We start from the raw sequence: 25229 nt of genomic DNA on the forward strand, positions 1-25229 counted from the left end.
CTTCTCTGCCGATAACAGCAATGAAGAGTGGAAAAGCGGGAGGGCCGACGGGAGTTGTGGGAGATATGTTGAAGGCAGCAGGAAGTTGGGGTGTGAAGAGAATGACAGAGATCTGTAATCTGGTGGTGAAAGAAGGCCGCATTCCAGTGGATTGGGAACTGAGTACCCTTGTCCCTCTATACAAGGGGAAAGGTGACCCTCTGGAGTGTGGCTCGTACCGAGCGATAAAGTTATTGGAGCATGGAATGAAGGTATTGGAAAGGGTGTTGGAGAGGAGGATAAGGAATAAAGTGAAGATCGACGAAATGCAGTTTGGATTTATGCCAGGAAGAGGAACGACAGATGCGCTTTTCATTGTGAGGCAGTTGCAGGAGAGTACATGGAGAAGAGGAAGAAGTTGTTTTTTGGGTTTGTTGATCTGGAGAAAGCATTCGATAGGGTTCCACGCAAAGTATTGACATGGGCATTGAGGAAGTTAGGAGTGGAGGAATGGTTGATCAGAGTAGTGATAGCAATGTACAAAAGAGCACGCACAGCTGTAAGGACGAAGGACGGGAACAGTGGTGAGTTTGAGGTGAAGGTGGGAGTGCATCAGGGGTCGGTACTAAGTCCACTACTATTTGTAGCTGTGATGGAGGTGCTGGCTCAGAACGTAAAGGAGGGTTTACCGTGGGAGTTGTTGTATGCAGATGATCTGGTGTTGATTGCGGAAAGTATGGATGGACTGAAGGAAAAGATGAACAAGTGGAAGGAATGTATGGAGACAAAAGGTCTGAAGGTGAATATCGGAAAGACGAAGGTGATGGCAAGTGGTAAAGCATGTGGTGAGGTGGAAAGAACTGGGAAGTGCCCGTGTGCTGTGTGCAGGAAAGGTGTCGGAGTGAACTCCATTCAATGTACAATGTGCGCTGAGTGGGTTCATCAAAAATGTAGTGGTCTGAGAGGGTCATTTACCAGTGTGGCAGCTACATTCAAGTGTAAGGTGTGCACAGAGGGAGCTGCAGATGGAGGAAATGTTGAGTTGGATCTTGGAGACGGCATGAAGCTGGAAGGTGTGAAAACATTTTGCTACCTCGGAGACATGCTGAATGGAGAAGGTGGATCAGACTCGGCAACGGTTGCTCGAGTGAGATGTGCATGGAAGAAGTTTCGGGAACTGAGTGGCGTGCTGATGAGGAGGAGAGTGTCGCTGAAGCTGAAGGGAAAGGTGTATGCTGCATGTGTGAGAAGTGTTATGATTTATGGGAGCGAGACATGGGTAATGAACGTAGAGCAGCAACGAAGGCTGGAAAGGGTGGAAATGCGAATGGTTCGATGGATGTGCGGAGTATCGTTGAGAGAGAGGAAGACAAATGATGAATTGCGAAAGATGATGGGAATATTGCCTGTGATTGATGCTGTGAAGAGGAACAGGCTGAGATGGTTTGGTCATGTGTTGAGGAAGGATGAAAGTGACTGGTTGAGAAGAGTGATGGAAATTGATGTAGAAGGAAGTAGAGGACGGGGAAGACCGAGAAAGACTTGGCTAAAGATGGTGGAAGAAGAAATGCAGGCAAGGGGGTTAACAAGGAGAGATGCAGAAAATAGGGCAAAATGGAGAAGATTGTCATGGGGACCGCAAGGCTAACCCCCGCTCTCGCAGGGAAAATGGCCTTAAAATGCATGTTGTTGTTGTTGTTGTTGTATTAACACCAATACTAAACCAGATTTTAAGAATGCAGTTTATACTCTGATGAAACCACCTTAAATAAACAACGAAGGAATGCAATTTTACGGATAGCAAGGCTCGAATACCTAACAATGAAAAAATAAATATCGTGAAATGGAAAGATTAATGCGCAAATTTGTTGGGTCAAGTTTATCGAAATAAAAAGGTGTCAGCGAACGGTTTACTTTGTCTTTGGCTCAGGTTAAAGCTGAGTCAGGACATAGACCCATATCTGATTATTGTGAGTGATTGTCACAAACAAAACCAAAAATAAAAAACTCAGGTGTTATGATTGAAAGATTAAAACTTCACTTTGCAGCACAATTGGTGAAGTAATAACTCTGATATGTACGAGTTAAACAGTTATTTGCAGGTAAATAATGAATTATAGTACTTAATACAAAGAAGGCTGCTCCTCTCAAAATTAAAATTGCAAAGGCTATTTCAATGCATGATCAAACACGTGATTATATTCCAACAACGTTTTGGCGATCCATGCATTTGATTACGTTTATATTTCTCATTACTGTAGGAAAGAAAAAAGGTAATGCAACACTTTTAAATGTTTTAATTAAGTATTACTCTTAAAAAGATTACAGCTCATAGCATATGTAGATGCGACGAGGGTGGGTGGGGTGGAGGGGTGGGGGAAGGGAGGACGGGATGATGGGGGAGAAAGGGATGATGGGGGAGAAAGGGAGGAGGGGGGAGAAAGGGAGGAGGGGGGAGAAAGGGAGGAGGGGTAGGGGAGTGAGGGAGCATATACTTACAAAATTAAAATTGAGAAAAGTAGGCCAGGCTAGGATGATCGGAGAGAAAGGAGGGTAGGAGAGTGAGAAGAGAAGGGGAAAAAGTTTGGGAGAGATGAGTAATGAAATTGAGAGTGCAAGCATGAAGCATATATGGGTGTGGCGGTGGTCATAATTTACAGCATATTTACCCTGCTCTCGCAAAGCGAAACGCAGGTTTGGCGATCGGGTGCGTACGTGAACTTTTAAAAAATTATTTCCTGCATTTTAAAAATTATTTTTCTCGGCAACCGTTGGTCCCATTGACAAAAAAATTTCATCGTAGCGCCTCCGCCTGTATAATTTATTGATAATGACGTCATAGGTCACGTGATACGAGCGTCATCTTGGAAAAAAACGAAAAACGTTGCACCTCTATAGTCTATATCTCCGAAACGGCTCCATGGAAAAAATTGAAACGTGCCTTTTTGTAAAGAACTCCACATGGGGAATAAGTGTTGTTAACGATGATGTCAATGGTGCCTTCATTATGACGTCATAATTTGACATGGACAACGATTAATCTGATCGGTTTGAAATTTCTTGAGCATGATCTACGCAACAGTTATACAACAACAACAACAACAGGCATTTTAAGGCCATTTTCCCTGCAAGAGCGGGGGTTAGCCTTGCGGTCCCCATGACAATCTTCTCCATTTTGCCCTATTTTCTGCATCTCCCCTTGTTAACCCCCTTGCCCGCATTTCTTCTTCGACCATCTTCAGCCAAGTCTTTCTTGGTCTTCCCCGTCCTCTACTTCCTTCTACATTCATTTCCATCACTCTTCTCAACCAGTCACTTTCATCCTTCCTCAACACATGACCAAACCATCTCAACCTGTTCCTCTTCACAGCATCCATCACAGGCTCTATTCCCATCATCTTTCGCAATTCATCATTTGTCTTCCTCTCTCTCAACGATACTCCACACATCCACCGAACCATTCGCATTTCCACCCTTTCCAGCCTTCGTTGCTGCTCTATGTTCATTACCCATGTCTCGCTCCCATAAATCATAACACTTCTCACACATGCAGCATACACCTTTCCCTTCAGCTTCAACGACACTCCCCTCTTCGTCAGCACGCCACTCAGTTCCCGAAACTTCTTCCATGCACATCTCACTCTAGCAACCGTTGCAACAATTATATGAGGGAATATAAATTTACTATGTTGCTCACGTGGTCTGGCAGCCATATTGGATCAAAGAAAAAAAAAACCCTTTAAAAACAGAAGATTTGGCTCACAAAAGTTGGTTGTGCAGGGTAAGTATTCCATGAATATCATCTAGTTTTGTGTTTTTGTAGCCCTTAATGTTTTTGCATTAAAATCACGTGAATAGACAAAGCTAAATGCCATAATTATATGTAGGTTAACAAAATATGGGATATGGGTGTTGTGAGGTAATAAAGTACTATCACAAAGTGTTGCTTGGCTCTCTGGACTTTTGGCGGATTGCCAACAGTGTACTCAACCGCAATAAATCTTCCATACCTCCTCTTTTTCATGGACCAGAGGTTGTTACTTCACCTCTGGATAAGACTAATCTTTTTTCAAACCGCTTTGTTTCTAATTCAACACTCAATGATCAGGGATATCCTCTTCCTGATTTTCCATCTCGTACAGACTCTGATATTCTTGTGCCAGTTATCACTCCGAAGAAGGTTGCCAGAATTATTCGTACCCTAGATGCCGCAAAAGCGAATGGTCCTGATGGAATCCCTCTGATTGTATTGAAGATGTGTTGTCCTGAACTGTCATCGATTCTTGCCAATAGACTAGACGGATTTCTGAGAAATGTGAATGTTCAGTGCATTTTTGGGTAAAAGTTGGGAATCTCACTTTTTAACATAATTAGGGTATGCTGAATTCGATTAACCCGGTTCCAAAGCCGAATTTTGAGTTTTTGACCTTCTAATTAGCATAAACAAAATGGCCGCCAAATTGTCATTTTTGGACAATTTATCTGAACAAGCATTTACATATCATGTATATACATGCAGCTCTTTTACTTTAACTTTACAACTTTTACCCCAAAATGCACCCAGAAGCTTATACATGGCCTTTTTTCATAAATCCGTTTAGTCCAGGGGTTCTTAACCTTTCTAGTGTCGCGCCCCCTTTAGCAATTGTTGCTCGTCTCCACGCCCCCCTCCACCTACATCTGACGAAGCCGCTCGTTGGGGAGAGCGCGAGAGGGGTTACCCCTCTCGTCTGGGGGGTCCCCCCCAGGAAATTTTTGAATTCTAGGTGCTCTGTGGTGCATTCTGAGGGGTTTGTTCATTGATATTGAAGCCAGCCAGGGCTGGGCCCTGGGCCCTGGCTATTGACGTAGATTCTGTTAACAGCCAGGGCCCTAAGCATGGCAGCCAGGGCCGGGCCCTTGCGGGCCCTGGCTTATTTCAAACACTCGATCTGGTACCCCTGAACAGATAATGTTCTTTCAAAATAACAAAGGAGAGATTACAAACCTCGTTTTATTGCATCAAAACGCAAACAAGCTCAAGGCACGGATCGATGAAAGGAAAGGGTAACTACACAAAACACGTTCGTTGAAATGTCACGTCAAAGGACGCAAAATCAATGAAACAACAATTTAGTCACTAAAGAAGCAATGCCAAAAATCTCACCAAATTTTAGTGAGATAGTTGGCACTGCTTCTTAGCTATCAGATCCGGAATTCGTGGTCGCGTGCCAGAGAGAGCACAGCGCAGATCTCCTTCAACGTTCAGCTTGCTTCTGTATTTGGTCTTGACAGCGACCAGCGCGGAGAATGCAGCCTCGCAGAGATACGTGGATCCGAACATCGTCAGAATCCGAACAGCTTGAAGCGAGATCAGAGGATAAACAGGAAGATACTTGACCCAGAATGTCTCCAGGTCCAGAATTTCAAAGTCATCCTCAGCCGAGGAGTTGAACTTCAGCTCCAGAAACTCCTCCTGGACCTCGTCCGAAACATCAGCTACGTCGCATTGGAATGGGTTTCTGATGAATTTCCAGGTCTTTCGCTTTTCGTCCAAGTCAGGAAAGTAGCGGATGAATGCCGCTTTGAGTTCAGTCAGATGATCGATGATTTGGTTCTTTAACTTTGAATCGAGAAGGCCATCCGGAACGGCAGAGTCCAAGTTTGGGAAACAAGCTATGTTTCCGGCCTCCATTCGGCATTTCCAGAGGTCGAGTTTAGCCATGAAGGCTCGAATGGCGTCGTATTGCGTGATAATGTTTATGTGCTTCCCTTGCAGTTTTTGGTTGATACCGTTGAGTGCTTTGAAGATGTCTATGAGGTAAGCTAGAGACAGTTGACATTCTCGGGACTGGAACATTTTGTAGAGATCCGCCTTCCGCTGCACGTCTAGGAATGTTGCGACTTCTTCCCTCAGCTCGTAGACTCGCCCCAACATGTTTCCCTTCGAAGGCCCAATGCACGTTTGTGTGGAAAAGCAAGGCTTGATGATCGCAGTCCAAGTCCTTGCACAGCTGTTTGAACAGGCGACTGTTTAAGGCTCCACCTTTGATAAAGTTGACTACCTTGATAGCCAGGTTCAGGAAATCCCTCATTTCAGCGGCAGGGTCTTAGATGCTAAGGACTCACGATGGATAACGCAGTGTGTACCAATAGCAGAGGGACTCTTTTGTTTCACCTTCGTAACGAAACCCGAACGCGAGCCAAGCATGGCCGGAGCTCCGTCTGTGCAAACACCTACCAACACGTCCCATGAAAGTCGATTTTCTTCGAAGAACTTCGATACCACTTCAAAGACATCCGCTGCTGTCGTGTAAGTTTCCAGGGGATGACAAAATAGCATTTCCTCCTTCACGCTGTCGCCTAATATGAAACGAGCATACATGAGCAGCTGAGAACACTGAGCCACGTCTGTCGTTTCGTCGCATTGGATGGCAAAGACAGGCGAGGCCCTTATCTGGTCAGTCACTTGTTCTTTGATGTCCTGAGACATTTCATCGATCCGTCCCTTGATGGTATCGTTCGACAGGGAGATAGCCGAGAGTTTGTTCGCACTATCCTTCCCCAGGATGAGCTCTGCCGCTCGCAGTAGACTCGGTTTAATGAGAGTCTCTCCGATTGTATGGCTCTTCTTGTTCTTTGCTACTAGCAGGGCAATCTCGTAGGACGCCTCAACGATCTTTGACGTCTGTTGCCGAAATGTCCCACTGCTGTCCAACTTAGCTCGCTTCAAGGCTTCCCTTTTCACCACAAAGAATGCCTGTGATTTGTCTGCTAGTTCAGGATGGGTTGTCCTCAAGTGGCGTTCCAAACGTGTTGGCCGCATGACATCATTGCTCAGTCTTGTAACATATAACGCACTGAGGAACCTCTGCGTCACCCTTTTGAAGTGCCACAAATCCGAACTTGATGTACTCGTCTTGGTATTTCCTCTTTTTCGCACTCATTGCCATTGACTTCGATTCCAGTTAATAATCTGTCGGAAGAAAAAAAGAAGTGTTAGTTGAGACTGAAACAAACTAGGAATTATATAAGGCGCTATCTTTTCGGTTAATTAATTTTTTTCAGTAGGGGGATTATAATTTCCGTTTGGGGTTATTTAGACGTTTATACTGCCGTCCCGTGCCCCCTCTGAAAATTGCTCACGCCCCCCTTGGGGGGCGCGCCCCACAGGTTAAGAACCGCTGGTCTAGTCTATATGAGAGTTGGCGACATATTGAAAGAGACATTCAAACTGATATTGAAATTGGACACTATAAAATGGGAAATGGTTTTAATAAGACAATGTTTCACACAACCATTTATTCTAAAATTAAGTATACATGGCCATGAAGCACAAACATTCAGGAATGTCACACATGTTGTTTTGCCAAACTACATCAAATTCATACAAGGGGTCTGATCATCACTCTGTTGCTGACAAGCACACATTGATGGGCATCTCAACTCTGAATAGCGACATTTGCAGCGTCAAGTCTTGCATTGCTTCTGGCATGCACAACAAATCATCCCGAGGCAACTTTCTGGGATTGGACTCAGTGACATCAGAATAGGCTCCAGTCCTGAATCACCATGTTTCCATCCCATTTCCATAGGTGCAGGAAGGTCAGGTATGGCACAATGAACATTTCTCCATACCATGGCTTGATAGTGTACTCGCATCAAATGGAAATGAAGAGCATCACTTGTTGGTGACATTGCTTCTGGTTTACCAGTCTTGGAGAACAACATATGTCGTGGTGAATCAACAGAGGAAACCTCAAAATTCTCAAAGTTCAAACCTCAAAATTTGGCTTTGGAACCGGGTTAATCAAATTCAGCATACCCTAATTATGTTAAAAAGTGAGGTTCCCAACTTTTACCCAACAATGCACCGAGAAGCTTATACATGGCCTTTTCCCATAAATCCGTCTAGTCTACAAGCTATTCAACATGTGCTTGTCTGCTTCAGTGTTTCCTTCATTATGGAAAGTGGCTTCTGTTGTCCCTGTTTTTAAGGGTGCAGGTGAGCATTCTGAACCAAGTAACTATCACCCCATCAGCCTGCTTCCTGTAATAAGGAAGGTATTTGAATGCTTCATCAATGAACAACTTCTCAGCCATCTGGAGGACAATGAACTCCTCACTGATTGCCAGTATGGCTTTCGCTATTCTCGCTCTACAGGTGATCTGCTATCCTTAATTACAGATCATTTCAACAGGGCATTGGAGCTCAAGGTTAAAGCTCGATTAGTTGCTTTGGATATCTCAAAAGCCTTTGATAAAGTTTGGCACCAGGGTCTGCTCCACAAGCTTCAGTCATATGGTGTATCTGGAGTGATGCATTCAATCATCTCAGCTTTCCTTACAAATCGCAAGATGAAGGTGGTACTTGAGGGTCAATCTTCTGCTACTTGCTTCATCAATTCTGGTGTGGAGAATTCTGTATGGAGGAGTGGGCAAAAATTTCTCCCAGTCGATGTCAGAGACTGGTAGACAGTTATAAGAAACGCCTACTTGACGTTGTTTCTGCCAAAGGGGGCAATACCACCTATTAGAAGAGCCAAGGGTGTACTTACTTTTTCCACATGCGAAATTTGCATTTATGTTTATTTAAATTATACAATGGACTATATATATATAACCACCTTTAGAGGCCATTTTTCCCCGCAAAGCGGGGGTTGGCCTTTTTCGGGAACCGTGGTTGTTGTTGTTTTTTGGTCCCCTTTTTGAAGCAATGTTTTACGGCCGGATGCCCTTCCTGACGCCAACCCTTTTTGCCGCCTTTAACGACAAACAGGGAATTACCAGTGAACTGGTACTCAATTAGCCGACCTCGGAAGGATGACAGGCTGAGTCAACCCCCCTGGCGTTAATTCAGCGATCGACCGGGATTCGAACCCAGGATCCTAAGCCGGCACCCTAGCCGCTAGCCCAACACCAGGGACTACAAAATGTAAATGTTTCATGATATTTGTTATATTATATCACCTTTATCTGTCAATATTGTTGAAATGAAGATCAAATAGCTGTATGTTGAAATATGTTGAAAAAGTCAAAACTTTACACGGGGTGTACTTACTTTTTCACGTGACTGTATGCTTTAAGATTGATTAAGGCACAACATTAATGTAGTCTGCCCAGGCGGACTTTATTGAAGTTGATCTGCGTGTCGACTCACTGTCCAATTACTATATCCTATTCCATTCATTTGGGAACAAGTGAGGCTAAGTGCATCATGAACCATTCTAATCTATCAAACATCACAATAAAATATGGAAATTCTCATTTTCATAACAATATAAATGAATGCAATACAGGTGTGACGAGCCAGAGGCCCCTTCTTTCTGTCTGCATCGCTCCTTGCATAAATTAAATGTAATTGGGTTTTCATATCTAAAGCACTCCAAGATGAAGTGGGAGGACAATATTAATTATGATCAGGTAATTAATGTCGTTAATTTTAAAAAACAACAACTATGCACTGATTTTTTTCATCTATATAATAGCAAAAACATTTAAGTGAATTTAATTTTGAACATTTCAGGGTGGCATGGTAATAAAAACATTTAAGTGAATTTAATTTTGAACATTTCAGGGTGGCATGGTAATAAAAACATTGAAATAAATTTAATTTTGAACATTTCAGGGTGGCACGGTAATAAAAACATTTAAGTGAATTTAATTTTGAACATTTCAGGGTGGCATGGTAATAAAAACATTGAAATGAATTTAATTTTGAACATTTCAGGGTGGCATGGCAATAAAAACATTGAAATGAATTTAATTTTGAACATTTCAGGGTGGCATGGTAATAAAAACATTTAAGTGAATTTAATTTTGAACATTTCAGGGTGGCATGGTAATAAAAACATTGAAATGAATTTAATTTTGAATATTTCAGGGTGGCATGGTAATAAAAACATTTAAGTGAATTTAATTTTGAACATTTCAGGGTGGTATGGTAATAAAAACATTGAAATGAATTTAATTTTGAACATTTCAGGGTGGCATGGTAATAAAAACATTTAAGTGAATTTAATTTTGAACATTTCAGGGTGGCATGGTAATAAAAACATTGAAATGAATTTAATTTTGAACATTTCAGGGTGGCATGGTAATAAAAACATTTAAGTGAATTTAATTTTGAACATTTCAGGGTGGCATGGTAATAAAAACATTGAAATGAATTTAATTTTGAACATTTCAGGGTGGCATGGTAATAAAAACATTTAAGTGAATTTAATTTTGAACATTTCAGGGTGGCATGGTAATAAAAACATTGAAATGAATTAAATTTTGAACATTTCAGGGTGGCATGGTAATAAAAACATTTAAGTGAATTTAATTTTGAACATTTCAGGGTGGCATGGTAATAAAAACATTGAAATGAATTAAATTTTGAATATCTCAGGGTGGCATGGTAATAAAAACATTTAAGTGAATTTAATTTTGAACATTTCAGGGTGGCATGGTAATAAAAACATTTAAGTGAATTTAATTTTGAACATTTCAGGGTGGCATGGTAATAAAAACATTGAAATGCAATTTTGAATATTTCAGGGTGGCATGGTAATAAAAACATTGAAATGAATTCAATTTTGAATATTTCAGGGTGGCATGGTAATAAAAACATTGAAATGAATTAAATTTTGAACATTTCAGGGTGGCATGGTAATAAAAATATTTGGATTATACTTATGGGCAATTTTTTTTTTTTAAGTCTGAATAGACGAATAAACTCCACGACACCTCCTTACAGTAAATGGTAGGCAAACTGTTGATGTATATATGACCCACTGTTTCTTACCAACATCTTACATGCTGCAACGAGGTCCAGTCTTGCCCAAAGGGCTCAGACCAGATTCAGACTCACGGTAAACTCTGCAGGATGCTCTGTGTGTGAGGTGAAGTTGTGCACTGCGCAGGTCATGAGCACCGGAAAATTATGGTTATTGAATCTAATTTGTGCGTCACTTACTGTATATACCCAAATGATAATTCACTGACAGTAGAGGTACAATTGCGTCACAACAGCAACAAGAGAAAAATTTTTTTATTTAGAAAGAGGACAGGGACACAATAGAGCAAAACAATCCGCATTACTGAGCGTAATGGAGGACAGACGAAACTGGGTGGCCCACTTATCTACACAGTTACGAACTCAATACGTACTCAACTGATCCTTAAAGATGCACACTCACACAGAGATTACAGGATGAGAGGAGAGAGAAAAAATAATATGGGGGACAGAGGCGGGTGGCCTCCCCTCTTTTTAGGCACCGGGATGGCGCAGCGTTAAGCAAGTTGGTCAGACTGGGGTGAGCTTATTTGGTGACTGACAGGGCCTCCTGATCGCTGCAGTTCGAGGCTCGGCCTGCATGTCCACTGGCAGATCATCAACTCCAGCCTTGACTGTGACATTGATTTGAACTGCTGCCCTCTCCGACTCACTCACGACTATGACTGACACCTTGACTGGCTTGTGTTGACTGTCTCACTTTACTGCCGCCTGCTGTCTGCAGACTTTAATCGACTGCCCACAGCAGGCTTTTAAAGGCTTTGAGTCACTGCCACTTCCCCATTGACTGTGCTCCTGTGGCATACACATTGAGCATCGGTTGCAGTGATGCCATGCACCAAAAGCCCCACCAACTTGACCGCCATGACCCCAACAATGTTGTGATCTTAAATAAATAAAAACAAGCCGAAAAAGGTGTCCTGCTAAATTATCAGAAACCATGAGGAGTTGTACAACAAGGAAAGGAGTTTCTCCTGAAGCTGAAATATACAGTTATGACTAACAAGTCTCACTTAGATGTGAATGAAGTCCCTCACATCGTAATGAAATGGATGTAGCCTTTCATTTGGAGATACAATATCTTGTATCTCATCGTTTTGATGACATGGAGTAAACTACATGCCTGTCATGAATAAGTTAGAGTTAAAAACAAAATAATGAATGTTTATGATGACATGGACCACACATCCTCGCACCGTTTTGTTGGGTGAGTTGTATCTCCTGAAGACCTCCTCGGCCTGGTCCTCACCACCATCCGTGAACAGCATAATCATCTTGTTGCATTCGGCTCGGCTGTAACTCGTCTGTACACATCGGTAATCAAAGGAAAGACCAAAATACCACATTAGGTTTATCAGAAGGAACCCAAATAAACAAGGATAAAGTCACCAACTGGAACTCGGATAGGATTCAGATGCTCATCCTCTACCCTCAAATCCATCCAGTCACAGCAATGTGAGCCTCTCACTTTGTTTGTTTCACAAGAATTCCCTAGACAGATAGATAAATAAAGAGAGAAATTATGAGTAAAAGAAGGCCACAAGAGAGGAAAATGAACAAAAAGAGAGAAAAAAGCTAGAGAAGAACCACCTTTAGAGGCCATTTTTCCCCGCAGAGCAGGTGTTGGCCTTTTTTGGGCACCGTGGTCCCCTTTTTGAAGCAATGTTTTACGGCCGGATGCCTTTCCTGCCGCCAACGCTGTTAGTCGCCTCTTGCGACACACAGGGAATTACCAGTGAGCTGGTACTCAATTTGCCGACCTCAGAAGGATGACAGGCTGAGTCAACCCCCCTGGTGTTAATTCAGCGGTCGACTGGGATTTGAATATGGATCCCAAGGATCCATATTCTCCTAGGATCCTAGGATCCCAAGCCGGCGCCATAACCGCTAAGCCAACACCAGGCTCAGAACAAAGCAAGAATTAGAATGAATAAAGAGAAGTCGAGAGATGTCAAAAAGAACCCAGATAGATCAATTTCAGCAGTTATTCTGAAGGCTCAAACACAGCAACAGGTACAAGCTACCTGCCATTGGTCCATTAGCGGGGAAGCACAGTCCGCTCACGACTAGGATGACACAGCATCAGGATATGGAATAAACAAAATCAAGCTACTCATAGAACAGCACTCGTTAGAGCTCATACCTCAGCCAGGCTGAACAGTTTATGTTTTGTACCCCACTGAAAGGCCAGATCTGCATCCGTACCTTAATCAAAATTGTTTATGTTTTGTATCCTAAAGAATTGATAGGCCAGATCTGTGTCTGGACCATAACCAAAATCTAATCGGCTTGTTCTTGTCACCGACCCAACTCATCCACCAAGTTTTGTCATAACCTGTCCACAACGTTTTGAGATATTGTGCTGCATGCTGTGCTATAGTTGGCCCTATTTCTTAATTGTTAAGAATCACTTTAAATATTCTTGTATCTGGATCCGAATCGTCAGCAAAATCTAACCAGTTCGTTTATGTCACACACCCAACCTGTCCACCAAATTTTGTCTGAATCCATCCTAACTTTCTGAGATCTCCTGCTCACAGACAGACAAACAGACAGATAAACGGTGGTGAAAACATAACCTCCATCCACCTTCGGTGGTGGAGGTGATAAAGGACCAAATACTGCATCAGAGTCATCAGAAGGAACCAGAATAAGCAAAGAACAAAGAATGAGTCGTTACGAGGAACAGGTTTCAGCTGCTACGACACCTCTACCCTCAAACATCTGTAGTTAATATAATGCAGCAGTTCTGTGCTTCACAAGGCTCAATTATGTTTTGTTTTTGTTTGATTGGTTTTTAAGTTCCGATTTTCATAATCTCCGATCTCCGGACTCCGATCCGAATTTCAGAATCATTGAATCTCTCGCAAAGAAGCTAACTCCGAGGGCCTTTCACTCACTCACCGCAGGCAGGTTGGTGGTCTTTCTGTCTTCTACCGACTCCTCTCCGGCCTAGCTCCCCCAGCTCTCTCTGGGCTCTGTCTCCCAAATATTCCTACAGGTCGCACAAGATCTGCCAGTAACCCTCTTCTGGTTAAACTGCCAAAATCAAGACTCTCTGCTCACCTTCACTCTTTCATTCCTCTTTTCTCCCGCCTCTGGAACAAACTCCCTCGCTCTCTTCAATCCCATTCAACCCTCCAGGTCTTTAAAACAGCTGTTCACCACCATCTCTTATCTTCCCCCATCCAAAACCTTGATCTTTTCTACCCCTGTTAATTCACCCCAGATCCACTTTTTTTGAAATACCAAATTATTTCCTGGAAGTCCTTGCAGTGTCCATGTGTATTTTTTTACCTCTCCCAACTCCCCCCCCCCCCCCCCACCCTTCCCATGCCTCCGCCCCCCAAGCCCTCTCCCTCCCACAGATCTCCCGATGTCTCTGCTCTCCATCTTGTTCTCCCGCTCCCTTTATCATGTTTTATGTTTTATGTGTCAGTTTGTCTTTTTGTGATCAATGTTAGCTCTTACACGAGCCTTGATCTTGTATACAAAGAAAAAAGTTTTATGGAACGCATACTCAGTTACGCAGCTATTCATTACAATGTTCATATAGAAATGGTACATTAAATTTGTGTGTATACATGTGAGTTGTGTAAACTGTACATGTAATATATGACATGAGCTACGACAATACGTGCATGATACAAAGCCAAACTGTGAGCAATATCCTTAATTTTTCAACTTATTTAAGGTACAAACCAGTACTTGCATTTCTTATTGAACCAAAACAAACAACAATGTGCACTGCACAAGGAAATACAGACACATGCAATCTTGCCTCTGCCATATGATGTTATTTATACAGTAGAGGAAAGAGAAAATTCTTAATCAGCATAACATCAGCCATATATCGATCCGAATGGAGTGTAGATTCTTGGCATGAAATCCAATGACTGGGTTGCCACTGCTTTTCGAATAGAGATTCGAGAAACAGGAATTTGCCAAAAGTAACGTTATAGCACACTATTCGTTGTTTGGTTCAGGATCTTCAACAGCCATAACATAAATGTAGAGGGGAAAGTGAAAAAACAGCAGCATTTTCCCGACATCAGTATTGAAAGGATTTGGGCTGGCAAGATGGCCTAGAGGTACACACACTTGTTGCTAAGCTGTCCAGCATGCGTTTGATTCCCGACACAGTTATAAACCGCCAGCCCCTGGATTTCACAGGAAAGGCGATTCATCAGTGTGCGCAGGGCCTCAGGGTTAAACGGGCATCACGTCTGCATGCATTCGTTGGTGGATGTTTAGAGATAGGTTGGTGTCCTTAATGAAGAATAGGAGAGCTATCGCCGGCACCCTGGCCAAACTCCAAATTGGCCAAATTCCAAATTGCTGCCATAACTAGTCAAGCATCAGGCCTGGCCAGTTGCTTTGTGAAGACTCGGACAAAGCTTCCCCTGGCCGGCCCCACAAGAAAAGGTGGGTTAATAGTGGCCGTTAAGGAAGAAGAAGAGGTATTGAACCAATGTGAGATTAATATTACGAGCAACGGTACCCGCCCTATGGGCGGGGCTTCAATTGTGAGGCCCAAATGAAAAGGCAAAATATCAGACATTGAAGGCTTTTTTTATTTTAAACGATTTATATAAACATCCGTTAAATCATATCACACACAAATCATCAAAATCTAAACAGTATTTGTAGAATTTCAATAAAAGCCACTTCACTGTTCATATCGGTAAATATTATTCCATCGTGTTTGGAAAAACTGGAAAATTGGAAAAATTGGGGAAAAAAATGTAGCCTATTTTACTCCAGGGGGTCCCAGGATTACCCACCCAAAATTTTATTGCGATCGGTTCAGCCGTTTTTGCGGTACCTTCGAACGGACAGACAGACGGACAGACATTTGGTGAATTATAGTAAGATGTGGAAGGATGTGGGGGGTCCATTGCTAGATTATGGTAAGAATAGCATGGAACATGTGACCGTGTAGCTTAAATTACTCCTGTATCAGGGAAATTTGCCAGAGTAAGTTTTCTTGGTGAACATGCACCGAGGGAGCAGTGGGTGTTAATTATAACACTGTGTCGAGTAAGTTTTGTTGTGTAAAACTTCCTGTTTTGGCTGAGGCCAGGTGAGGACTTGGGCATAAAGGCACATGAGAAAGTGCATTCATCTCTAAGAGGAAATAGAACATACTGTTTGGCTGGCACATTGCAGGCCATGGTGGTGAGGTCGGCTGTGGAGGCTTGGAAATGGGGTGTAAGACTTTTTATTGGGCTACCCCTTAGAGCAGGACAGCCCGGAAGATCGTACACCCACAGCCGTGGCTGATCAATGATAGAGACTCGGCATGCTTGAAGGTGGTCCCAACGTTTATGAGGGCCTTGATCGTGCAGAGCACATCAGTTGGAGTTGCAGTGGTAGTTGGAATTGGAAAAAATCTCCTGGCGCGAGAGGCGATGTTAGTCAGACGTATCGGCCTGACAATATTGATAAATTTCATCAGAAATACTTGCCAAGTTCTCTGCCGATGGCATAGAAGGCCGCCTTCATTCCTGGATTTCTGACTTCCCCTACTCACACAGTCAACTTGTTGCCATCAATGGAACCCTCTAATCCCCTCTCCCAATGGAGGCAGTAGGCAATTCCAAGTTCCCCAAGGCAATGTTTTGGGCCCAGTCTTGTTTCTCATCTATTTGACCTTGCCAATGATCTGAAAAAAACCCTCTTCCTTTTGGCAGATGACTGCACATTGTGTCGTTCTGTATCACCCCCATCCCACTGCTAGGCAGACAGCACCTGCATCTCTGTGCTGATCTGGAAATGATCAGACTGTGGTCTGATAAATGGAGCATGTCCTTCAATCCCGGAAATCCCACAGTCTCAACCTATCATTTCAAAATGATCATCAAACAAACCCACGTATCAATTTCCTTGGTCACCCACTGGATGATCAGAGCTACTCTCAGTCTTCAAGGCCTTTCTTCATAGCTTATTGGAGTACTGTTCTCAATTATGGGCTGGTACTCCATCATAACATCCGTCTCTCTCCTTGGTTCTGTGGAAACAAGCTCTCAAAATTATTGGAAACTGCTGTGATGAGGCTTAAGCCTCTAACATTCTTTCTGTTTTTAACATCGATTCTCCAACATTGCTCCCTCCACTCTCTCTGTACTCTGACCCTCCCCAACAAATTCAGAATGCATGTGACCTTCCTGTACCACTTCCTAGCTAAACGTTCAAAATCCAGACTGAATGCACACCTCAGCTCTTTCATTCCTTGCTTCTCCTGTCTATGGAACTACCTTCCAGCGACTGTTCAGTCTCAATCTTCTGCCCTGGGCATCAAGGAGGGAGTGCACCACCATCTCTTGGCATCCCTGGTTCTGACCCACAGTCTTTATTACCTCTTCCTAACCAAACCCTCTTATTTACTGATTTTAGTATTTCCTCTCGCTCTCTTTCCTGTCAATCTAATCTTGCTGAAAAAGTGGAATGTTTTTGGTTTGTACAGCATAATATTTACAAGTATCTTACTATATTTCACCAAATGTCCGTCCGTCTGTCTGTCCGCCCGTCCGTCCGTCCGTTCGTTCGAAGGTACCGCAAAAACGGCTGAACCGATCGCAACAATATTTTGGGTGGGTAATCCTGGGATCTCCTGGAGTAAAATAGGCTATATTGTTTTTCCAATTTCAGCATTGGCCTCCAGCATTTTCAGGTTTGGATTCCCGCATAACGTTATTTCCCCGGGTGCCGCACAAACGGCTGCACCGATTGCTGTACAGCTGCACCGATCGGCTGCACCGATCGGACTCGATGACCTCGGACAAAGACCTTTTATAAGGACATGGGTTGAATCCCTGCTTGAGAGAATGCCAACCCCCTCCCCGCCATCACGGTCGTCTCTCCAACTCACAATCCCACGAGATATGCGGAAAGGACGACCCAAAACCAATTATCTTCTTTTTGATATAAACATCGTATATAAACGTATATAAACATCATTAAAAGTAAATAATGACCTCTGCCAAAGTTCAAACGACGTGGGTTTAATCTCTACATGAGAGAATTCCACATAGCTATTTGGGCAGTGTATAAGCCAACAGATCGCTGTCTCCATCGATCTTGCCGAGGCCGTAACACCTATCGGCTCAATATCCTTTTAACTGTTGACTTGGTAGTTTTTACAATGAAGGAAACATTAACAATGTTGTTAAAAGTTTATTTTGTGATTAATTTGTGATTGGAGTGATGTTGTTTGGAATGAAAAAAGAGATATCGAGTTCAAGTGATTGGCGACATTTCGTGATGGTTTCTACTTTCTGAACGTGAACTTCGCGGATCGCCATATGCAGATTCGCCACGGACCCAGATCGATGTTTCTATACGTGAACGTACCCGTTTGTTTGCGAACGGGTACGTTTTTCATGGAAGTCCTTCACGAACTTGCTGTCCATGTCTGATGTGTGACTGAAGGTGCTACAGGAATGTGGAATTGATTGGTTTCATGCTTTAGCATTCACCGTATCTGCATTGTCTGTTTGCTTCTGGCCTCCCACCCGTGCATAGCACGGGTATCTCACCAGTAGATTAAAGGCATAAAACCACCCAACAAGGCATAAAATACACAATTTGGGAATGATAACCTTACATATTTCGTAGCTATCCCAAAGGTTTTGGCATATTCATATATACAAAAAGGGTATATGTATGTCGGAGAAGTTACATTTAAGAATGTTCATTTGTAGACCAAGGAGAATCAGGTCGATTCTTGTAAGAAAGTTTGGTAATGCATCACACTTGTAGTAATAGATAAAGGTCATGTGACAATTATCTCTGCTACTATCAACATGAAGAAAGTGACCACTGCAGCACAAAGATGGAAGAGATATTTCATCATAAATTCCTGGGCATCTTAAGTCACGACTTTGATGGAGATTAAATGGAGTGGGTTAGATGATGAGCACCAGTTCTCCAAATTATTGCGTGAACCATCAAAAAGTATTGTAGTCACCAAACACCCCATCACATTCAACACAACTTCATCCTGAGGGGCACGACCAATCCTAATGTGAGCTAAACCTACATCCCAGGTGAACATCTCCATTTCATCATTGTGATAAAATCAACACAATTGTGGAATTATACACTTACGAGGCTTGAACTCTGTAGTATTTCTGAGAAATGCTGTCCAACTTTAAAACAGGGAATTCACACAAGCAATGCCATTTCATCACCGTTTATGTTTAGTTGAAAACCAAAGCGGTATTTATTCAAAATATATTTATAAATGAATATACAGTGCTTTCAGAAAGTATTCACACCCCTTGACTTTTTTTTTTTTTTTTAGTATACAACATCGAGGCTCGTGTAAGAGCTAACATTAATGACAAAAAAAACAAATGGGCACATACGACGAAATAAAGGGAGCAGGACACAAGATGGGGAGAGGGGGAAGCACACAAGTACAACATTTGAGAGCAGGGACATCGGAAGATCTGTCGGAGGGAGAGGGCTTGGGGAGAGGAGGCGTGGGAAGGGGGGTAGGAGGTGGGAGAGGTAAAAAAAAACACATGGACTCTGCTAGGACTTCCAGGAAAGAAGTCGGTATTTCAGAAAAGTGGATCTGGGGTGTATTAACAGGGGTAGAAAAGATCAAGGTTTTGGATGGAGAGAGGGGGATGGAGAGAGGGGGATGGAGAGAGGGGGATGGAGAGAGGGGGATGGAGAGAGTATTCAACTCCTTTGTGATGACACTGCCCAGCTGCATCATGACAGTTTAGCTCAGGTGCATCCAATTTCCTTTGATCATCCTTGAGATGTCTCTACAACTTGTTTGGTGTCCACCTGTGGCCAATTCAAATGACTTGACATGACTTCAAAAGAAATACACCTTTCTATTTACAAGTCCCACAGTCTATACAAGTCAGTTGACAGAGCATGTCAGAGCAGAAACTCTACCATGGAGTCCATGGAACTGTCCAGAGAACTCCGAGATAGAATTGTGAGGAGGCATAGGTCTGGGGAAGGGTATGAAACAATTTCTCGTGTTGAAAGTTCCCACGAGCACAGTGAGCTCCATCATTAGGAAATGGAAACTACCGAGACTCTTCCTAGAGCTGGCCGTCCAACGAAACTGAGCAACCGAACAAGAGGTAATTTGATCAGGGAAGTGACCAAGAACCCAATGACCACTCTGATAGAACGACAGAGTTCATTGGCTGCGATGGGAAAATCTGACAGGACAACAATCTCTGCAGCACTTCACAAATCTCGGCTTTATGGGAGAGTGACCAGACAGAAGCCACTCCTCAGAAACAGGCAAATTGACAGCATGACTGGAGTTTTCAAAAAGGCACGTAAAGGACTCTAAAAGCATGAAGCTGTGGTCTGATGAGATGAAAGTTGAACTCTTCGGCCTGAATTCAAAGTGCTACGTCTGCCAGAAACCGAGCACAGCTCATCACCAATCTAACACCATCCCTACCGTGAAGCATGGCGGTGGCAGCATCATGCTATGGGGATGCTTTTCAGCATCAGGAACTGTGAGACTTGTAAGGAAAGAGGGAACAATTAAAAGGTAAATACAGGTAAATACTTGAGGAGAACCTGCTTCAGAGTGCAAAATACCTTAGACTGTGGCAAAGATTTACATTCCCACAGGACAATGACTCCAATCATATGGCCAAAGCAACACTGGAATGGCTTCAGAACAAGAACGTAAAAGTCCTTGAGAGGCCCAGCCAAACGTCAGACTTGAATCCCATTGAGAATCTGTGGAAAGACTTGAAGATTGCTGTTCACTGACGCTCACCATCTAACTTGACAGAGCTTGAGTAAATCTGCAAGCCTGTGCCGATGTAGCGACGTGTGGTGAGGCGAGCGCAGCGAGCCGGATCCATGCCAGTTTATTATAAAACACAATGCTATATACAAATATAGTACTATATACACATGGCAATTATTTATCATTTTAAAAACACCTCCTTCAATATAAAATGTGACATTTGATACACAATTATGTCTAGAATTCCTTACTGTGAATTTCAGGAAATTAGTAGGGAAATGTCATGATATTTTCAATGAATGATACAAAATGGATAATTTTATCATTGGTGAATAAACAAAATAGATTCCACATCAGTATAAATAAATACAATGTAAATACCTATCTTACATCATATGTCACACATGACATGAGTGGTTCCTTCATTTTAAACAAGGCGATTTATTTTGTATGTAAATTTGAGGACATATATGCTGATGCCTTTACCCCAGGTCAAATTTAAACCACATACAGTATGTGTTAAAGTTTAGGGCAAACCAAGTATTTGTTACAAATAGATCAGAATCATGGATATGTAGAAAATACTACTTAAAATGCAATTTATGTCATTAAAAACGTATATTAATGAAACAAAACCTGTCTTTGATCAACGTATAATTCAACAACCCCACACGCATTCTGTAAATGGCAGAACTTCGCCAAATAGCAATATACATATTAAAACTGCCAGCAGTGATGACCCGCAGGGATCAAGATGCCACATTCTGATTGGACAAGTGCACGACGACGTCATTGACGACGGCAACCTGGGCCCCGATTATGCAAAGTTTGAACTGAATCAATCGAAAAATTAAGGAGATGCATTTAAAGGTTTTCTATGAAATTGTAAATTTCCGGCTTCCGGTTCCTCGGGCGAGTGAGGTGTGCTTCGAGCTCTCCACGGCATCGAAGTTTGAGTGTTTTCCCATTCTTGTCTTTGTCGGGTTTCCACTGGTTATTTTGCTGTGTACGTGTTGTTGTGTTTCTAGTTGGTGTTGGTTTGTGGTTCGTGCAAACTTGTGTGTAGTTAGTCGTTTTCTGAGTCGTACCTCGTGCGCGGCCTGGTGACTTGGGGCTTCCCTCCCCCCCGTCGGTGTTTTGTCGGTTTGGGTTATTTCCTTCGCTGTATTGCTTGTTTCTTTTATTTTGTTTTCTCCCCCTCACCTCACCTCCTTAGACAAAGAATTCTATATTGATTCTTTCTCTCCTCCCGGACACGTGCTTGTTCGCTCTCCTCCTCGTCTCGGCTTGTGCCCCGCCCCCTGCATCTCGTTTTCTTCCGCCTCTGCTCCTTCTTTCTCAAATCCACGTTCTCGCTTGGAGACTTTTCCCGGATTGTTTTTCATCATTCTGTTTGGATATTGTTGGAATATGTTTAAACCGCAGCCGTGATGCTGACGCCCCCCCCAGAATTTACATGTTTTAAACGTTTCCCAGTGTGTACCCTGGTCAGAATAGGTACACCGTATCCGTGCGTGTCGTAAGAGACGACTAAGAGGGTTGGCGTCAGGAAGGGCATCCGGCCATAAAAAAAAACATTGCCTCAAAAAGAGAACCATGACAATCACAAGTACATATGGGCAGGGTGCAGCCCGAAGTGGAGATCGGTTTCTGAGGTTTGGGACATGGAATGTGGGGACAATGACAGGGAGATCAGGAGAAGTGGTGGAAGTATTGGTCAGAAGAAGAGTGGACATATGTTGTGTGCAAGAGACGAGATGGAAGGGAAGTGGTGTGAGAATGGTGAAGGGTAGGCAGGGACAGAAATACAAGTTTGTGTGGCAAGGGTGCCCGGAGGGCGTGAATGGTGTTGGTGTCCTGTTTTCTGAGGAGTTTGTAGACAGTGTGGTGAGTGTGACTAGAGTGAGTGATAGGTTGATGATGGTGAAAATGATGATTGGAAAGCTCTTGGTGAACGTCATCTCGGGATATGCTCCGCAGGTTGGTCGAAGCGATGAAGAGAAGGACAAGTTCTGGTGTGCGATAGAGAAGCTGATGGAAAACGTGAAAGATGAGGAAGTGGTTGTGGTGGGAGGAGACCTGAATGGACATGTGGGAAGGCGTATGGATGGTTTTGAGGGAGTTCATGGGGGTTACGGATATGGTGTGAGAAATGGAGAAGGTGAAAGGATTTTGGAGTTTGCTGATGGAGCTGATTTGTTGATTTGTAATACTCAGTTCCAGAAAGAGGACAATAAGCTTGTTACATACACGTCAGGTGGGTCGACGACAACCGTTGACTACCTGATGGTGCATCGGCGAGATAGGGGGCACCTCCGGGACACAAAGGTGATCCCGGGGGAGGAGGCTGTTTCACAGCACCACTTGGTTGTCTGCGAAATAAGGGTGAAAGGTGCGAGGAGAGCTCGGCGGGTGAAGTACCAACCGAGAATGAAGGTGTGGAGGTTGAAAGAGGTGACAGTAAGGGAGGCATTAAAAGAGAGGTTGAGTAGGGTAGAGGATGATGTGGTTGAGCTTGAAAGTGGTTGGATGTCAATGAAAGCTAGTCTGTTGGGAGCCGTTGGTGAGGTATGTGGATGGACAAAAGGACCACCGAGGCACTCGGAAACATGGTGGTGGGATGTTGAGGTTGGAAAGAGGATTGACGAGAAGAGGAAGAAGTTCAAAGAGTGGCAGAAGGCGAAGGGTACGGGAGCAGAAACAGCAGAGCATGAAAGTTATAAGGCAGCCAGGAAGGCTGCAAAGAAAGAGGTAGCAAAGGCGCAGGAGGCATGTAGGAAAATGTTCGGAGAACGCATGGATTCGGAAGAGGGTCAGAAAGCAGTATTCAGGATTGCAAAGCACATAGCGAAAGAGAGGTGTGATGTGATGGGGGTGAGTTGCTTGAAGGATGAAGTGGGACAAATCGTTGTCGACCCAGATGGAATTAAAGGAAGATGGAAAAGATATATGGAAATGCTGTTGAATACAGAGAATGAATGGGATGGCAACATAGAGAGTAACCCAGTTTTAGGACCGGCAGAGAGGATAACTGAGAAGGAAGTTGAGGAAGCGATAAAAGCAATGAAGAGTGGAAAAGCGGGAGGGCCGACGGGAGTTGTGGGAGATATGTTGAAGGCAGCAGGAAGTTGGGGCGTGAAGAGAATGACAGAGATCTGTAATCTGGTGGTGAAAGAAGGCCGCATTCCAGTGGCTTGGGAACTGAGTACCCTCGTCCCTCTATACAAGGGGAAAGGTGACCCTCTGGAGTGTGGCTCATACCGAGCGATAAAGTTATTGGAGCATGGAATGAAGGTATTGGAAAGGATGTTGGAGAGGAGGATAAGGAAGAAAGTGAAGATCGACGAAATGCAGTTTGGATTTATGCCAGGAAGAGGAACGACAGATGCGCTTTTCATTGTGAGGCAGTTGCAGGAGAAGTACATGGATAAGAGGAAGAAGTTGTTTTTTGGGTTTGTTGATCTGGAGAAAGCATTCGACAGGGTTCCACGCAAAGTATTGACATGGGCATTGAGGAAGTTAGGAGTGGAGGAATGGTTGATCAGAGTAGTGATGGCAATGTACAAAAGAGCACGCACAGCTGTAAGGACGAAGGACGGGAACAGTGGTGAGTTTGAGGTGAAGGTGGGAGTGCATCAGGGGTCGGTACTAAGTCCACTACTATTTGTAGCTGTGATGGAGGTGCTGGCTCAGACCGTAAAGGAGGGTTTACCGTGGGAGTTGTTGTATGCAGATGATCTGGTGTTGATTGCGGAAAGTATGGATGGACTGAAGGAAAAGATGAACAAGTGGAAGGAATGTATGGAGACAAAAGGTCTGAAGGTGAATATCGGAAAGACAAAGGTGATGGCAAGTGGTAAAGCATGTGGTGAGGTGGAAAGAACTGGGAAGTGGCCGTGTGCTGTGTGCAGGAAGGGTGTCGGAGTGAACTCCATTCAATGTACAATGTGTGCTGAGTGGGTTCATCAAAAATGTAGTGGTCTGAGAGGGTCATTAACCAGTGTGGCAGCTACATTCAAATGTAAGGTGTGCACAGAGGGAGCTGCAGATGGAGGAAATGTTGAGTTGGATCTTGGAGACGGCGTGAAGCTGGAAGGTGTGAAAACATTTTGCTACCTCGGAGACATGCTGAATGGAGAAGGTGGATCAGACTCGGCAACGGTTGCTCGAGTGAGATGTGCATGGAAGAAGTTTCGGGAACTGAGTGGCGTGCTGATGAGGAGGAGAGTGTCGCTGAAGCTGAAGGGAAAGGTGTATGCTGCATGTGTGAGAAGTGTTATGATTTATGGGAGCGAGACATGGGTAATGAACGTAGAGCAGCAACGAAGGCTGGAAAGGGTGGAAATGCGAATGGTTCGATGGATGTGTGGAGTATCGTTGAGAGAGAGGAAGACAAATGATGAATTGCGAAAGATGATGGGAATAGAGCCTGTGATTGATGCTGTGAAGAGGAACAGGTTGAGATGGTTTGGTCATGTGTTGAGGAAGGATGAAAGTGACTGGTTGAGAAGAGTGATGGAAATGAATGTAGAAGGAAGTAGAAGACGGGGAAGACCGAGAAAGACTTGGCTAAAGATGGTGGAAGAAGAAATGCGGGCAAGGGGGTTAACAAGGAGAGATGCAGAAAATAGGGCAAAATGGAGAAGATTGTCATGGGGACCGCAAGGCTAACCCCCGCTCTAGCAGGGAACATGGCCTTAAAATGCATGTTGTTGTTGTGTTGTTGTATGAAATCCAATATACCCGCCT

The 25229-nt window shown here is 43.5% G+C and overlaps 1 protein-coding gene across 1 annotated transcript in view; it reads right to left on the minus strand.

Annotated features, from left to right (window-relative positions):
- The window catches only part of LOC137436297 (voltage-dependent calcium channel subunit alpha-2/delta-2-like), a 208918-nt gene that overhangs the window by 140050 nt on the left and 43639 nt on the right, over positions 1 to 25229 (minus strand). The window contains exon 6 of the mRNA XM_078786300.1: positions 11935 to 12042. Coding sequence (XP_078642426.1) covers positions 11935 to 12042 — 108 coding nt within the window. The remainder of the gene's footprint in view (positions 1 to 11934; positions 12043 to 25229) is intronic.

The sequence above is a fragment of the Myxine glutinosa genome, chromosome 11, assembly GCF_964187855.1.
Source record: "Myxine glutinosa chromosome 11, kmMyxGlut1.1, whole genome shotgun sequence".
NCBI lineage: Eukaryota > Metazoa > Chordata > Myxini > Myxiniformes > Myxinidae > Myxine > Myxine glutinosa.